The sequence below is a fragment of the Phycodurus eques genome, chromosome 19 (assembly GCF_024500275.1).
Source record: "Phycodurus eques isolate BA_2022a chromosome 19, UOR_Pequ_1.1, whole genome shotgun sequence".
Taxonomy (NCBI): domain Eukaryota; kingdom Metazoa; phylum Chordata; class Actinopteri; order Syngnathiformes; family Syngnathidae; genus Phycodurus; species Phycodurus eques.
The window spans coordinates 9,595,893-9,610,484 of NC_084543.1; the positions used below are offsets into that span (position 1 = coordinate 9,595,893).

At 46.7% G+C, this 14,592-nt stretch overlaps 1 protein-coding gene across 1 annotated transcript; it reads left to right on the top strand.

Moving 5' to 3' along the window:
* The first annotated feature begins 268 nt into the window (after positions 1–268).
* col1a1b (collagen, type I, alpha 1b) lies at positions 269–13,916 on the top strand. The gene is made up of 51 exons (XM_061706050.1): positions 269–478; positions 1,643–1,831; positions 3,039–3,058; positions 3,217–3,252; positions 3,713–3,805; positions 3,956–4,027; positions 4,130–4,174; positions 4,259–4,312; positions 4,395–4,448; positions 4,534–4,587; positions 4,664–4,717; positions 4,799–4,852; positions 4,942–4,986; positions 5,078–5,131; positions 5,226–5,270; positions 5,353–5,406; positions 5,635–5,733; positions 5,836–5,880; positions 5,967–6,065; positions 6,140–6,193; positions 6,283–6,390; positions 6,530–6,583; positions 6,669–6,767; positions 6,845–6,898; positions 6,973–7,071; positions 7,168–7,221; positions 7,326–7,379; positions 7,468–7,521; positions 7,611–7,664; positions 7,755–7,799; positions 7,888–7,986; positions 8,766–8,873; positions 8,982–9,089; positions 9,240–9,293; positions 9,402–9,455; positions 9,534–9,641; positions 9,737–9,790; positions 9,896–9,949; positions 10,023–10,184; positions 10,276–10,383; positions 10,469–10,576; positions 10,701–10,754; positions 10,845–10,952; positions 11,042–11,095; positions 11,178–11,285; positions 11,423–11,476; positions 11,554–11,661; positions 11,739–12,021; positions 12,097–12,287; positions 12,366–12,608; positions 12,697–13,916. Exons 1-51 carry the CDS (start codon positions 397–399, stop codon positions 12,841–12,843), a joined length of 4,344 nt encoding a protein of 1,447 aa, XP_061562034.1. The 5' UTR covers positions 269–396; the 3' UTR covers positions 12,844–13,916.
* Positions 13,917–14,592: the final 676 nt, after the last annotated feature.

Sequence of the window (14,592 nt, forward strand, 5' to 3'; positions counted from 1 at the left end):
AGCCCAAAGTTAAATGGAAGAGTCCGAGAGGAAGCAACCTTGCTTAAAGCGCGTTAAGTGTGTCAATGATCCTCCTCATCATCGCGAAGCACCTTCGTGCAGGGGGAGGGGGGGCTCCCACTGCACTGGACATGTTTAAAGACACCCACCGGCCCTCTTCCCGCCCCCCGTGCACGCTGGAAGGAGGGTGCGTGCGCTTGAGGCCCTCCCCAGAAATCTTCGGGGCATATAAAAGCCTCGCTAAGTGATTTGTTGAGGCAGTAGGGAGTTTCTGCTCGGGTCTGGATTGGAGTTACACACACAGACCGGACCCTACCGTGTATGAGTGGCGTTTGAGGAGACGAAAAAAGGACCCCCCCCCGTGCCGCAAAGAATCTACATGTCTAATATTTAGACATGTTCAGCTTTGTGGATATTCGGTTAGCGCTTTTGCTCAGCGCAGCTGTGCTTGTGGCGAGAGGTCAAGGCGAGGATGACAGTAAGTATTACTTTATAACATTGATGTGCTGTTTTGGAAGGGAGAGGCGGTGGGTTGGGGTGGGGTGGGGTGGGTGTTAGAAGCAGTGTGGCCCCATCGGGAGTGGACAGCAGAACCCTGGAAAGAGAGAGGATGCTCATTCTGGATGCCTTTTTGGGGTTCTCTTGGAGGTCCATTTGGGCAGGAGTGGATTGTGTTTTTTGTTTTTTTTCCCTCCTTCCCATCTTGGCGTGCACATACACGCTCAGTGAGCGTCCTCCTGAGGGACTGCAGCTGCGTCTCCTCTCTCTGACACATGTTTAGGTTCGCAGGGGCCCACCAGTAGAAAGAAATAGACCGATTTGTTTTTTTAAAAGGACAAAACGTCTCACTTTGATCAGTTTTGGAGGGCAACCTAACCTGAAGTAAACTTTATCAGTTTGGGAGAAAAGTCAACAAACTAGGAAAAACGTCTTGAATATGAGCACTTCCATTGAGATTCCCTTAAATCCACCCCAAAAAAGCATACCACGTTGGTTCCTTTTTTGTATACTAAAATCACCCTCGATCATTAAATCCAAACTAGGTTGGATTAAAGAATTAACACTGGTTTTTAATTGGTAAAAAAAGGCCCTAGATCTATGGGTAAAAAAAATAAAAAATAAAAAATAAAAAAATCTCATGCGAAGAGATGGTAGGTTGTAGAAAACTTGGGGGAAAAGGAGGGGAGACAATGGAAAAATTGCTGAGGTGTGACGTCGAGGCGCCAATTAATTACAGAGGAGGAGGGGGGAGATTTTGTGGGGCAATACTCCCCTCTGGTGGTAAACTCTAGTACTGACACCTGTCTCTTAAAAAAAAAAAAAAAAAAAAAAAGGCCTCAGTCGCCCACAGTTGAATAAGGGGCCACTTCCTGTTTAGAATATCTAAAAGCAAATCTGATGGATTTTTTTTCTTCACTTTTTAACACAAATGGCACAAATTAAAGTCATAGAAGTGCTAAAAATTGCCAGATTAAACTGTTATCTGCCTGCATTGATTCTGCATGATGAAAGAATCAAAAGGGGAGAAGGCCCAAAGAAATACATGCTGTAATTATCATTTAATACTCAAATTGACACAGTTAATGCGACTATGCTTTTTATTTGGGAGAGTGTCTGACGCACACACATTGTTGTCGCGCAGGCGCACTTGGCAGCTGCACACTAGACGGACAGTTGTACAACGACAAGGATGTGTGGAAACCGGAGCCTTGCCAGATCTGTATTTGCGACAGCGGCACAGTGATGTGCGACGAGGTCATCTGCGAGGACTCTTCTGACTGCGCCGACCCCATCATCCCAGAGGGCGAATGCTGTCCCATCTGCCCTGACGGTACTACTTCACCCTCCGTCCTCCTCAGCAACCTCACTCTGTGCCGTTCAAGTATTTTTGTTTGTTTGTTTTTGCTTTGTTTTGGGGTTTTTTGGTTTTTTTTTTTGCGCTGACGACGTGGGCCCAGTCTGAGCATCCCCGCGGCCTTACAAGATGGACATCCTTGCACGCCCCCTGGGGATTTTCATAGGAATCGCTGTGGATTTATGTACACATCGTATACTGATTGGCAGAGCAGGCAAATACCTTGTAAATGTCTCACTTCCTTCGCAAATATTGCTTTGTTCACGCTTCTAAAAAAAAACGGATGGCTTGTTTGTTTCCAGATAAAATGTCAATTTCTTTTTTCGATTTGGAGGCACAGGAGCAAGCAGCCTCGACTAATACTAATAAGTCGTCAGTATGCGAACGATAAACACGACAACAACAAAGATCACAAATGGCGTCAACAACAACAATAAAGTTTGCAAATAACAAACCTTAAGGACAACAAAGTTTGCTTACGATAAACAGTTGTCAAAAGAAGAACTGAGCGACAAGTTTGCAAGCAATAAACAGGATGACAACGAATTTTGTTAACAATAAACCAAGTGAGAACAAAGTTGACAAACGGTAAACATATCGACGTTTGTAATCGTGAACCTGACTGATGACAAATGTCATGAGCGATAGCGCTAACAACAAAGATTGTAAACAATAACCAGACAGACAACAAAGTTTGCAAATGACAAACGGAAAGACATCACAGCTCCCAAAGGATAAAAAACGACTAATGACAAATTCCGCACCCGATAAACAAAGTCATCTCTGTGTCAATTGTGACAGAAGCTAAGATTTCATGTCATACTTTTCTGCAATTTTATCATGTGACGCCTGCACTTCACTGTTCATTTTGGCACATTTTTAAATGAAAATTTGTTTTCGATTTACCTGAATAATTGCGCCTCAAAGCAGAGCTGCTAACTGAGCCGCTTTGCCACAAAGACAGGCGAAAGAACTGATGCTATGCGGTGTCCATTCCTGTGAATTTTTGATTTTTAATATTAGTCATTCTTGCACAACACATCACACATCTGCATAAACGATTCTCTCCACTGCAATGAATTGTTGCCATCTTCAGTTAGCTTTGATGTGTAGCTTGAACACAAAATCATCAGGTGAACAGCATGTGACCTTTTTTTTTTTCCCCCTTCTTCTGCTTCCGTAGGCCCCGTGAACCCCCAAGAGGTAATGCCACCTTTGATTGACCCTCTATGAATGGGAATGCATGCGTCCTGAACGCAAGGTCTCCCTGCAGATGTTTACCGTTTAGCTTCTGCAAGCTATATAGCGCGCATTGTGTTAACCGCATAGTCTCACTCTGTTTTATTTGTGTCTGTTCTTAGGGAGTCAAGGGAGACGATGGCCCCAAGGGAGATGTGGTAAGTTATGCATTAATACTCATTATTATTGATTATCATTGTGTGACATTAACATTCTGTCTGGTTGTTATGGTGTATGTTAAACACAATAGTCACCAGCTTCAGTCTTGTTACTAGACCTTTTAACATCACTTTGGGACATTTTGGCCACTTTTTGCTGCAATTCAAATGACAAAAATGTAACTATATTAGCATGCTGACCGCTAATGGGCAGTGATGTCATTGAGGTCACAAGTTCACCGGGACATTAAAAGTTCAAGGACAGTGAGTTTTTCAAACAGTAGTATAGCAACATTTTCAGTCAAAGCTTTACGCTCACGTTGGGGATTTAAATGCAAGTTTAGCTGCATTGAGTCGCACAAATTGATGACAAAGCTATTGTCTAATCTGCATTAAGTATACATTTTGTCAAAAACTAAACAATATTTCACAGCTAATGGTCCACCTGGTATCTTTCTAGGGTCCCATGGGTCCTCCGGGAAATGATGGAATCCCCGGCCAGCCTGGACTTCCCGGCCCACCCGGCCCCCCTGGCCCCCCTGGGCTTGGCGGAGTACGTTCAATTAAAAATATAATAGTAATAAAACAATCCTGATGAAAACTGAACTATTATTTGTTCTTCATAACCTGTTGGCCTCTGTGATTACGGTGTTACGTCTTTGAAGCCCAGCACCTAATTCTTTACCTTTTTCCCCTTTGACAGAACTTCTCTCCTCAAATGAGCTATGTGGACCACTCCAAGTCCAGTGGAGGCCCACCCATGCCCGGCCCCATGGTATGATGGGTTTGCATCAAGACACCTGCTTGCTCTTGCTAAATCAGGATACCCCTAGTTCCTAAATATCTGTGCTGACTTTTCACTCATCTTCATCAACAGGGTCCAATGGGTCCTCGTGGTCCTGCTGGACCTCCTGGATCCTCTGTAAGTATCCCCTCATCGACTCTTAGTCATGCTTATTAAATATGGCTGTTGCTTGGTTAATCTTCTGGGTTTGTTGTCCATCAGGGTCCTCAGGGTTTCACTGGTCCCCCCGGAGAGCCCGGTGAGCCCGGAGCTGCTGTGAGTATCCTCAAGCTTTCTTTTTCATCCCAACCTGCTGTTGCTATTTACACTTCAATGCGATCATCCTTTTGTGTTGCAGGGACCTATGGGTGCTCGTGGTCCAGCTGGCCCCCATGGAAAGAACGGAGATGATGTAAGGGAGTTTATTGATTTTTTTCAAAGACCCATTTTTTAGTCTCCCCAACACAAATGCTAACTATGTCCGTGTGCGTCAATAGGGTGAGGCTGGCAAAGCTGGACGCCCTGGCGAGCGTGGAGCTCCCGGCATGCAGGTGAGTAATCCCCACTGGGAGAGGGGCAAAGATCAGGCGAGGCAAGAGCCTGGTTGACCATTTCCTCCTGCTACAGGGTACCCGTGGATTCCCCGGAACTCCTGGACTACCCGGCATCAAGGGACACAGAGTGAGTGGGGAGCATCCGCGGTGTGACACTTTGATGAGTGTTGTTGTCGTGTTGATGTCACACCACTGATTTTGCCCGCAGGGTTTCAGCGGTTTGGATGGAGCTAAGGGAGATGCCGGACCTGCTGGACCTAAGGTAAGTGTAACGAAGGAAGGATGGACTTCTGTCCATAAACCCTTCAGATTTGGTAAGCCGTGTGAAACCCTCTCTGTGTCTGTCTACAGGGAGAGTCTGGTGCCTCTGGTGAGAACGGTATCCCCGGAGCCATGGTGGGTTTTTGTCTCCCCTCCATCAATCAGATTCTACTCACGGAGACCGTCTTGATAGAATGAACACTAAAATGTTGTTTTCGTCCACCAGGGTGCTCGCGGTATTCCCGGCGAGAGAGGTCGTCCCGGACCTGCTGGCCCTGCTGTAAGCGCTACTAGCTAGGCCATGACTGCAGACATGTTTTTACCATTCGTATCCTCTTGCTGATTTGATTAACACTTGGACACCTCCTCTGCAGGGTGCTCGTGGTAACGATGGCAATGTTGGCCCTGCTGGACCCCCTGTGAGTATTTGTCATTTCACTTGCAGGTCCGCTGTGCTCGTATTCTTTGGGATTGCTAACGTCCTGTGTCTTCATGTTTTAGGGATCCACTGGACCTGCTGGACCCCCTGGATTCCCTGGCGGTGCTGGTGTGAAGGTCAGTCCCCCAAAAGAAGTTTGATCGATGGCTATACTATCACCATGATTTGTAGTTTAGATGTTCGTAGTCATGTGGTATGTGATATCGTCGAGCCCATCATCTTCCAAAGAAATCAATATGTTCAATATTAAGCAAGTAATTATCAATTGAATAAACAAACTTCCAAATAGAAAGTGAAGGTGACATTATGACAATATGACATATTTACGACATTTTCCTGCTCAGGGAGAGACTGGTTCCCAAGGAGCTCGTGGATCCGAGGGAGCCCAAGGAGCTCGTGGTGAGCCCGGTAACCCAGGACCCGCTGGAGCTGCCGGCCCCGCTGTGAGTTTAGGCCGCACAATCCTCATCTGCATTGTCATATCCATTCCGCATGTTCTGATAAGGTAACCGGACATGGTGTTGATGCTCATGCTGCTTCCATAGGGTGCTCCAGGAACTGATGGTGCCCCTGGTGCTAAGGGTGCTACTGTAAGTATTGCACCCACAGAATACATTTGGTACACTCCAAAACAGATCAGGGACTGATTGTGACACCTGTGCTCTCTGTCCTACAGGGTCCTGCTGGTATTGCTGGTGCCCCCGGTTTCCCCGGTGCTCGTGGTCCCGCTGGAGGTCAGGGTGCCGTCGGTGCTCCTGGTCCCAAGGGTAACAACGTGAGTAGTCAATAGAAGACGATTTTTGGTTTTGGCTTGCATAGAATATTGACTGTTTGTGTTTCTATCATTAGGGTGACCCAGGTGCTGCTGGTCCCAAGGGAGAGCCTGGTACCAAGGGAGAGACTGTAAGTTTTAGCATACATACATGGATTTACCAGCACTCTTCAAATTGTGTGACACAATAACAAAACTTGCCTGATGTCTTCCTTTTTAGGGCCCCGCTGGAGTTCAGGGACTTCCTGGCCCATCTGGTGAGGAGGGCAAAAGAGGACCTCGTGGAGAGCCTGGTGTTGGTGGACCCCGTGGACCTCCTGGAGAGCGTGTACGTTGCTGCCTCATTCTATTGTCATTTTCTTTTCTTTAACTACCAACATTTTTATTTGTGCTATTGAAACACCAAGTGTCATGAAGATTTTTCAGAAGCTTCAGCTCACAATAATGTTGTCTCCTTGTTCTTCCAGGGTGCCCCCGGTGCCCGTGGTTTCCCTGGAGCTGATGGAGCTGCTGGTGGCAAGGTGAGTTGGTAAATGACTTCCTGGTTGGTTCTCGTTCTTTTATTGCAGGAACAAGACTTTTGTTTTAACTTTACGCATGTGATAGGGAGCCCCTGGTGAGCGCGGTTCCAATGGTCCTGCCGGACCTCAGGGAGCAACTGGTGAGGTCGGAGCTCCTGGCGCTCCTGGTGCACCTGGATCCAAGGTGAGTTCTGCTCTGTATTATGTACATCGCAACATTTCAGCATGGACAAGCTCTAAACATGCAGAATCTTTCCACAGGGTATGACTGGTAGCCCCGGAAGCACTGGCGCTGATGGCAAAGCTGGACCCACTGTAAGTTCAAATTCACTCATTAGAGGCCTTGAGCACACAGTGGACTTGATTCTCAACTTCATGTAATTTTTAAGGGTCCTCCTGGACAAGATGGCGGCACTGGACCCGCTGGCTCTACTGGAACAAGAGGCCAGCCTGGAGTTATGGGATTCCCCGGACCTAAGGGAATTGCTGTGAGTGCAACACTCTGAATGTCCTGACATTTAAGTTAGTTTGAAGTACTGCGCCAAATTCACATCAGACACTGAAATGTTTGTTCTTTTCATTAGGGAGAGAACGGCAAGCCCGGTGAGAAAGGACCTGCTGGTTCTATGGGTGGCGTTGTAAGTGCTATCATTTTATTTTAAATAAATGTGTCTGGTGTGAAACCGATCGTGTCCAACTTCACACCCACGCAAAGTAAGTCAGATTCCTCTATCCGCCTTAGGGTGCCCCTGGCAAAGATGGTGATGCTGGTGCTCCTGGACCTAGTGGCCCTGCTGTAAGTATCATCTCAATTTCATGTCACCTTGTAGAAGCACAAAGACAAACATGCCAGCAGGTCTGATCACTTTGTGTTCTTCTTCAAGGGACCTGCTGGAGAGAAGGGAGAGGGAGGCCCTGCTGGACCTCCTGGATTCCAGGTGAGTTCGAGAACAAAACGGTAGCTATTTAATCTTTGGTAGGTACATTTTGGACGTATGTAAATATTCTGCTTCTGTTCCGCAAACAGGGTCTTCCCGGACCCCAAGGTGCTACTGGTGAGACTGGCAAGCCTGGTGAGCAGGTAAGCCACAGGGAATTATAATTACATTATACATCATCATGATGTTTCTCAGGGGCTGTGTTGAATGGTAACCATGTCTGCTTTGATCAGGGTGTTGCTGGTGAGGTCGGACCTCACGGCCCATCTGGACCAAGAGTGAGTATTCTGCAAGTTAGCTAAACCTGGTTCCTTGGGTGTCATTAGCTTCTGACAGATTCTGACCCTCTCCCTTTCTTTCTCTCAGGGTGACAGAGGTTTCCCTGGTGAGCGTGGTGCTCCTGGTCTCGGAGGTCCAACTGGACCCCGTGGTGCCCCAGGCTCTTCTGGTAACGATGGAGCCAAGGTAAGTTGGAGAAACACTACTAGCTGAGGTCCATGAGGATTGTAAATATAATTGTTTTAGTTCTCACTTCCACCAGGACTCATACATAGAAGCAGAAACAGGTTCAACATTTCTTATGCTAAATGCCACCAAAAATGATCTCTTTTTGCACAATAATAAGACCTCTGATATCATATGATGGAGGTGTGTTTGTTGCCCACTAACTAGCCAGCTAGTTTCATGCTAACAATCATGGTAAGCGCTTAAACGCTTGACATATCCAAATCTACACTTTAAAATCGGCACTGGTAGAACTGTCCAAAGGCTTAGAAAAAAAATCTGTTGCGCAGTTTAAGAGAGTTTAAAACTTCTCAAGTTTGGTTTTAGAGCTACTGCCGTGTTTTTATGCCTCAAAGGAAAAGGAAATGCCTCTTTTATGATGCTTTCTAGTAAATACGTATTTTCTTATGATTACCTTAGTTTATCTGTATATACCTTCGTGTATATATATATATATATATATATATATATATATATATATAAATATATATATATATATATATATATACACACACACACACATATATACCTTGTACCTTGTTGTTTTATAGTTTATATCCTGTTTGTCTATGCCTGGACCTTAAGGCAGTAGATACAGCTGATTGATTAATAGAAATCAAATGAATTTAGTGTAATGTGTAGTGTAATTTAGAATTCATAGTACATTTGATGACACACTGTTAAAGATAAAATACCGAATATTTGCAACAAAATGACAATGCTTCTGTTTATGTGTCCAGGGAGAGTCCGGTGCCCCTGGTACCAATGGTGCTGCAGGAAGCCCCGGTATGCAGGGAATGCCAGGTGAGCGTGGAGCTGCTGGTCTGTCTGGAGCCAAGGGAGAGAGAGTAAGAATCACTCATTAACCCCTTTCCAAACTGTGTCAGTGGCGAGTGACAATATCCAGGATGCCGGAATAAATATGAACATGACCATGTGTCACTTTCTCCTCTCAGGGTGAGGCTGGCGCCAAGGGAGGTGAAGGTGCCCCTGGCAAAGATGGCGCTCGCGGTCTGTCTGGCCCTATCGGACCCCCTGGACCTCCTGGTACTCAGGGCGAGAAGGTAATTTGGATTCACCATATGTCCAGGAAGCGATGCACCAGCTAGTACAAGTTCAGATGTTTAGATGACCATCCCAGATGAACAGTACAAACAAAAAAGATCTTAACTGTCAAAAGAGAGTCATCTGATCTCCTTTACATGTGGTTTTAGGGTGAGCCCGGCCCTGTTGGATCTGTTGGACCTAGCGGCCCTCGTGGTTCCCCTGTAAGTTAATTCTCCAATTTTTTAAAAAACAGATATACTTTTCATGACTGTGGATTTGTATCTTCAGTATGTACAGAGGTGTATTCTTATGACTTTTCATGCCTATAGGGTGAGCGTGGAGAGGCCGGCCCTGGTGGACCTGCTGGATTTGCTGGACCCCCTGTAAGAACCTGACTTTGTCCATACCATCGTTGAAGGATGACTGAGAGCTTGTGCTGATATCTTGTCCTTCAAATTCAGGGTGCTGATGGTCAGCCAGGTGCCAAGGGAGAGACTGGTGATTCTGGACCCAAGGGAGATGCTGGTGCTCCTGGTCCCAGTGGACCTGTTGGACCTGCTGGCCCTCAGGTGGGATTTCGGTTTAATCATTTTACTTTCACTCTAAACGGTTTTCATTCTAAATGTGTGCCTCCAGTTTCATCTTCAAATACATGTGTCAACAGGGACTCGCTGGTCCTCCTGGATCCAAGGGTGCTACTGGTGGTGCTGGATCTCCTGTAAGTATCTTGAGAAGCGTTGTGTGATCAAACATGATGGACTTACAATAACACTTCCCTGGCTTTCAGTTAGTTCCTTGTTTCACCTCCTGTGTTCTTGTGCAGGGTGTTACTGGTTTCCCTGGACCTGCTGGCAGAGTTGGACCCGCTGGCCCCTCTGTAAGTGTCTCTCTCGCTCGACTCCGAACACCTGTTTTATCATCAATGATGACCTCTTAGTGTGTCTCTGTAGGGAGCTGCTGGACCCGCAGGACCCGGAGGCCCCGTTGGCAAAGACGGCGCAAGAGGAGCTCGTGGTGAGACTGGTCCCGCCGGTCGCCCTGGTGAGCCTGGCGCTGCTGGACTCGGAGGACCTTCCGGTGAGAGAGGATCTCCTGGTGCCGATGGTGCCCCTGTAAGTAGACAGTGTTATTCAGCCTGTTTTTAAACAAAAGATGGGCTATCCTTTGTTGGCCTGAACCAACCCAATGTGTCCTTCTATGTAGGGTGCCGCTGGTGTGCCCGGACCCCAAGGTATTGGTGGACAGCGTGGTATTGTAGGTCTTCCTGGACTGCGTGGAGAGCGTGGTTTCGGTGGTCAGCCTGGACCTGGTGTATGTTGACCAAGAGATTACTAATATCTGGCCGTTTTGAAATGCACACTGGTTCTCACACCTGTACATAAATGTTTTGAATCAGGGTGAGCCTGGAAAGCAGGGACCTGGTGGACCTGTTGGTGCCCGTGGCCCCCCTGGATCCGCTGGAGCCCCTGGACTGTCTGGTGCTCCCGGAGAGGCTGGCCGTGAGGTATGAGAGGTCACACTGCTGTTTGCTTGCTCCTAATTAGATGCTGATCACTTTGGTAATCAGACCCTTGCTACTGTAGCATGTCTACTTTGCAAAATAATAAAATATACCCATTCTTCCACAGGGATCTCAAGGACACGATGGTGCACCTGGTCGCGATGGACCTGCTGGCCCCAAGGTAAACAATCTCTACTAAAATTCCCTTTTTGAAAAATTCAAAAAACGATTGCAATGTGTCAAGTTGTCTCGCTGACTGTGTCCTCCATAGGGAGACCGTGGTGAGTCTGGCATTGCTGGACCCCCAGGACCTCCTGGTGCTCCTGGTGCCCCTGGAGCTGTTGGCCCCTCTGGCAAGACTGGTGATCGTGGAGAGCCTGTACGTCTCGTCCTCATTGAAATGTTGAAAATCTCATTGCCTTCTGATTCCTCTAGTGCTCTGACAGTTTACCAATTTGTCATTGCTAGGGTCCCGCTGGTTCTGCTGGCTCTGCTGGTCCCGCTGGTGTCCGTGGTCCTGCTGTAAGTTCCTCATGCCTTTTTCTTGTTTGTGTGGACATGAAATGGTGAGTCAACTTCACATCCTCATTGTTTTGTCATGAAGGGACCCGCTGGAGCTAAGGGAGACAGAGGAGAGGCTGGTGATGCCGGAGAGAGAGGCCACAAAGGACATAGAGGATTCACCGGCATGCAGGGTCTGCCTGGAACATCTGTGAGTACCAGTTTCTCCGCCTTGCTGCATTCATCACAAAACTCCTGGTTGGACGGCTAGATTCAGTCTTGGTTGATTTCTTGAGGTATTTCATGAGATTCTTTTTACATGCTCATGGTGGCTTCCTCTGACTCCAGGGAACTTCTGGAGAGAGAGGACCCGCTGGAGCCTCTGGACCTGCTGGACCAAGAGTGAGTACAATATGTCCTTAAAAGTGTGGTGGCTTCCAATTCTTCACATGCGCCATAATATGGTTTTTGCTCCATAGGGACCTTCTGGATCTAACGGGAGCCCTGGTAAGGATGGCATGAATGGTATGCCCGGACCCATTGGACCTCCTGGACCTCGTGGTCGCAATGGAGAGATGGGACCTTCTGTAAGTCTCTTGGACATGCCTAAACTTTCACCTTGGTGGGATGTGAGAGGTTTCTAAGCTCCTCTTCTGTTATCCAGGGTCCTCCAGGACCTCCCGGACCTCCCGGACCCCCCGGTTCTCCCGGTGGCGGATTTGACTTCATCAGCCAACCTATTCAGGAGAAGGCCCCCGATCCCTTCCGCTCTGGCCACTACCGTGCTGACGACCCCAGTGTTCTCCGCGATCGCGACATGGAGGTTGACACCACTCTGGAGTCTCTGACCAAGAGGATTGAGACGCTCAGAAGCCCCGACGGCACCCAGAAGAGCCCCGCTCGCATGTGCCGCGACCTGAGAATGTGCCACCCTGAGTGGAAGAGCGGTGAGTGGGCGTCTCGAGCCCCCTAGAAAAGGTTGCCCACTAGATAGTGGCCCTTACTTGTCCCATCTCCTCCAGGTACCTACTGGGTGGACCCCAACCAGGGCTCTCCTCTGGACGCCATCAAGGTCCACTGCAACATGGAGACTGGCGAGACTTGTGTCTCCCCCAGCCAGTCTACCGTGCCCATGAAGAACTGGTACCTGAGCAGGAACCCCAGAGAGAAGAAGCACGTCTGGTTCAGCGAGTCCATGACCGGTGGATTCCAGGTGAGAAAAGACCGCATTTTTGTCCAGCACAACGAGACCTTGTTGATAATAACAGTATCTTCTATGAACTCCAAACAGTTCCAGTATGGCAGCGATGGAGCTGATTCTGAGGATGTCAGCATCCAGATGACCTTCATGCGTCTGATGGCCAACCAAGCCTCCCAGAACATCACATACCACTGCAAGAACAGCATCGCCTACATGGACTCCACCTCCGGCAACCTCAAGAAGGCCCTGCTGCTCCAGGGCTCCAACGACGTGGAGATCAGAGCCGAGGGCAACAGCCGCTTCACATACAGCGTCAGCGAGGATGGCTGCACGGTAAGTCCCGGCCGCGTCTCAGATTTGAAATGCAAAATATTAATGTTTGTAAATGTTTCTGAGATTTTTATTGGCTTTCCTTCTGCAGTCACACACTGGCTCATGGGGCAAGACAGTTATCGACTACAAGACATCGAAAACATCCCGCCTGCCAATCATTGACATTGCTCCTATGGATGTTGGTGCCCCTGATCAGGAATTTGGCGTCGAAGTTGGCCCTGTTTGCTTCTTGTAAAAGGAGAGAAAAAAAGGAAGAAATATGGACATGAAATTGTTGTTTTTTTTCTAGCAGTCATCTCTAAAATCCTATTCTCTATGCATTCAAAACTCATTTGGCCACCATCAGTCCACACGCTTTAAAACCACTCCACTGAAGACGATGATATTTTGTTTGTTTGTTTGTTTTACAATCGTGAGACATTTTGGGACTGCCACGCCACAAGGACACTTTTTTTTTAATGAGAAAAGAAATTGAACAATCTGTTCGTTTTCAACGGCAACAAGAACATGATATTTGCTTGTGTAAAATGTTTCCCTTGGAGTTTAAGAAAGAAAAAACTAATTATCGCAATGCAAACGCAGGTGACTTTTGCCGTTTTTCGCCCCAACTGCGGAAGGACATTAAGAAACAACAAATGATATGTACCATTTTTTTCCTGGTGTTAAATAAATTGTAAAAAGTGTGACGTGTCTCCTTGTTGTAAAATTGTCCCATCGGAATGGAAAAAACCTAAACAAAAAAGTGCACCTTCATTGCTTTGATGGCTACCTCATAACAAGAAGTCACCGTCATGTTTTTATTTCTTAAAAGAAAAGGGTCATATTTTACACAACAAGCCAATTGGGGAGCATGCAAACACGTCAAGGTGCTATAGAACCAACTCAATGAGGTCCCCTTGTTGTGATGGTGAGACGTTCGCTGTCATACTGTAATTCTGACCACTCGTAACCCTTTGGTGCTACTTAATTGACTCGACTTGTTGTCTTTGCCGTGCAATTGTTTTTTTGTAAACGCATGTCATTGTAGATAAAAACAAAAGTGACCATTTCAATTAACATCTCCTGCCCGTTGTTGTTCTTTTTCTGTCTCATCTTCACTAAAGAAAAACTAGCACACATCTCCCGCCCTGTTGTTTATGTTATTTGTTGTCTCAAGACCAAGAAAAAACCAACAACCCGGAAGCAGACCCACTTTCATGGTTTAAAAGGAGAGATTGTGTACTTGTGTTGTACATGTAAAATAAATCAAGATGTTTTTAATTATTTTTGCTGGGTGCTGAAATAAAGCATGTGAAGTGGTTCTACTCAGTGGCCGACTTTTCACTGTCCTGTCTTGCAACTGTTGTGAAACCCAAAATGGCTTCCGTGTAATGTGTCTATTACTGTCCCATATGGCAGAAAAGTCAGTGTCTATAATATCGCCTAGTGGCACCAACTATTCCACAGCAGTTGCACTTGTGTTTCCCACGAGCAGCAGTGAAAACAAAGCCGACTCTTTTCCATTTCAACTCATCCATTTGCTACACTTCTTGTCCTCTTTAGGGTTATGGCTTAGCTGGAGTCTCCAAACTGGCTTTGGGCAAGAGGACTGGCGCAATCACAGGGCACATGTAAACAAAGTATCATTCACACTAATGGACAATTTAATGCAGACAACATGCATTTTTGGGAATGTGGGCGAAAGCAACAAATGCATACTCCACACAGGAAAGCTGAAGCAGAGATTCCAACCCTGAACCTTAGAACTGTGAGTGTTACCTGCTAACCACTAGTACACTGTGCTACCTCTTTTCCGTTTCATCAGGCAGAATCATAATATTTAGGGCATTTTCTCGAAACAAAAACGCACCTGACAACATTAAAACACACAGAGCATTTTATTTCTTAAACGTTCATCACCAAAAGTTGAAATAAAAAGCCTTCAATAGCAATCAAAAAAAAAAAAAAAAAAAAAGAAATGAGGCATTGAACCTTGCAGCTTTAA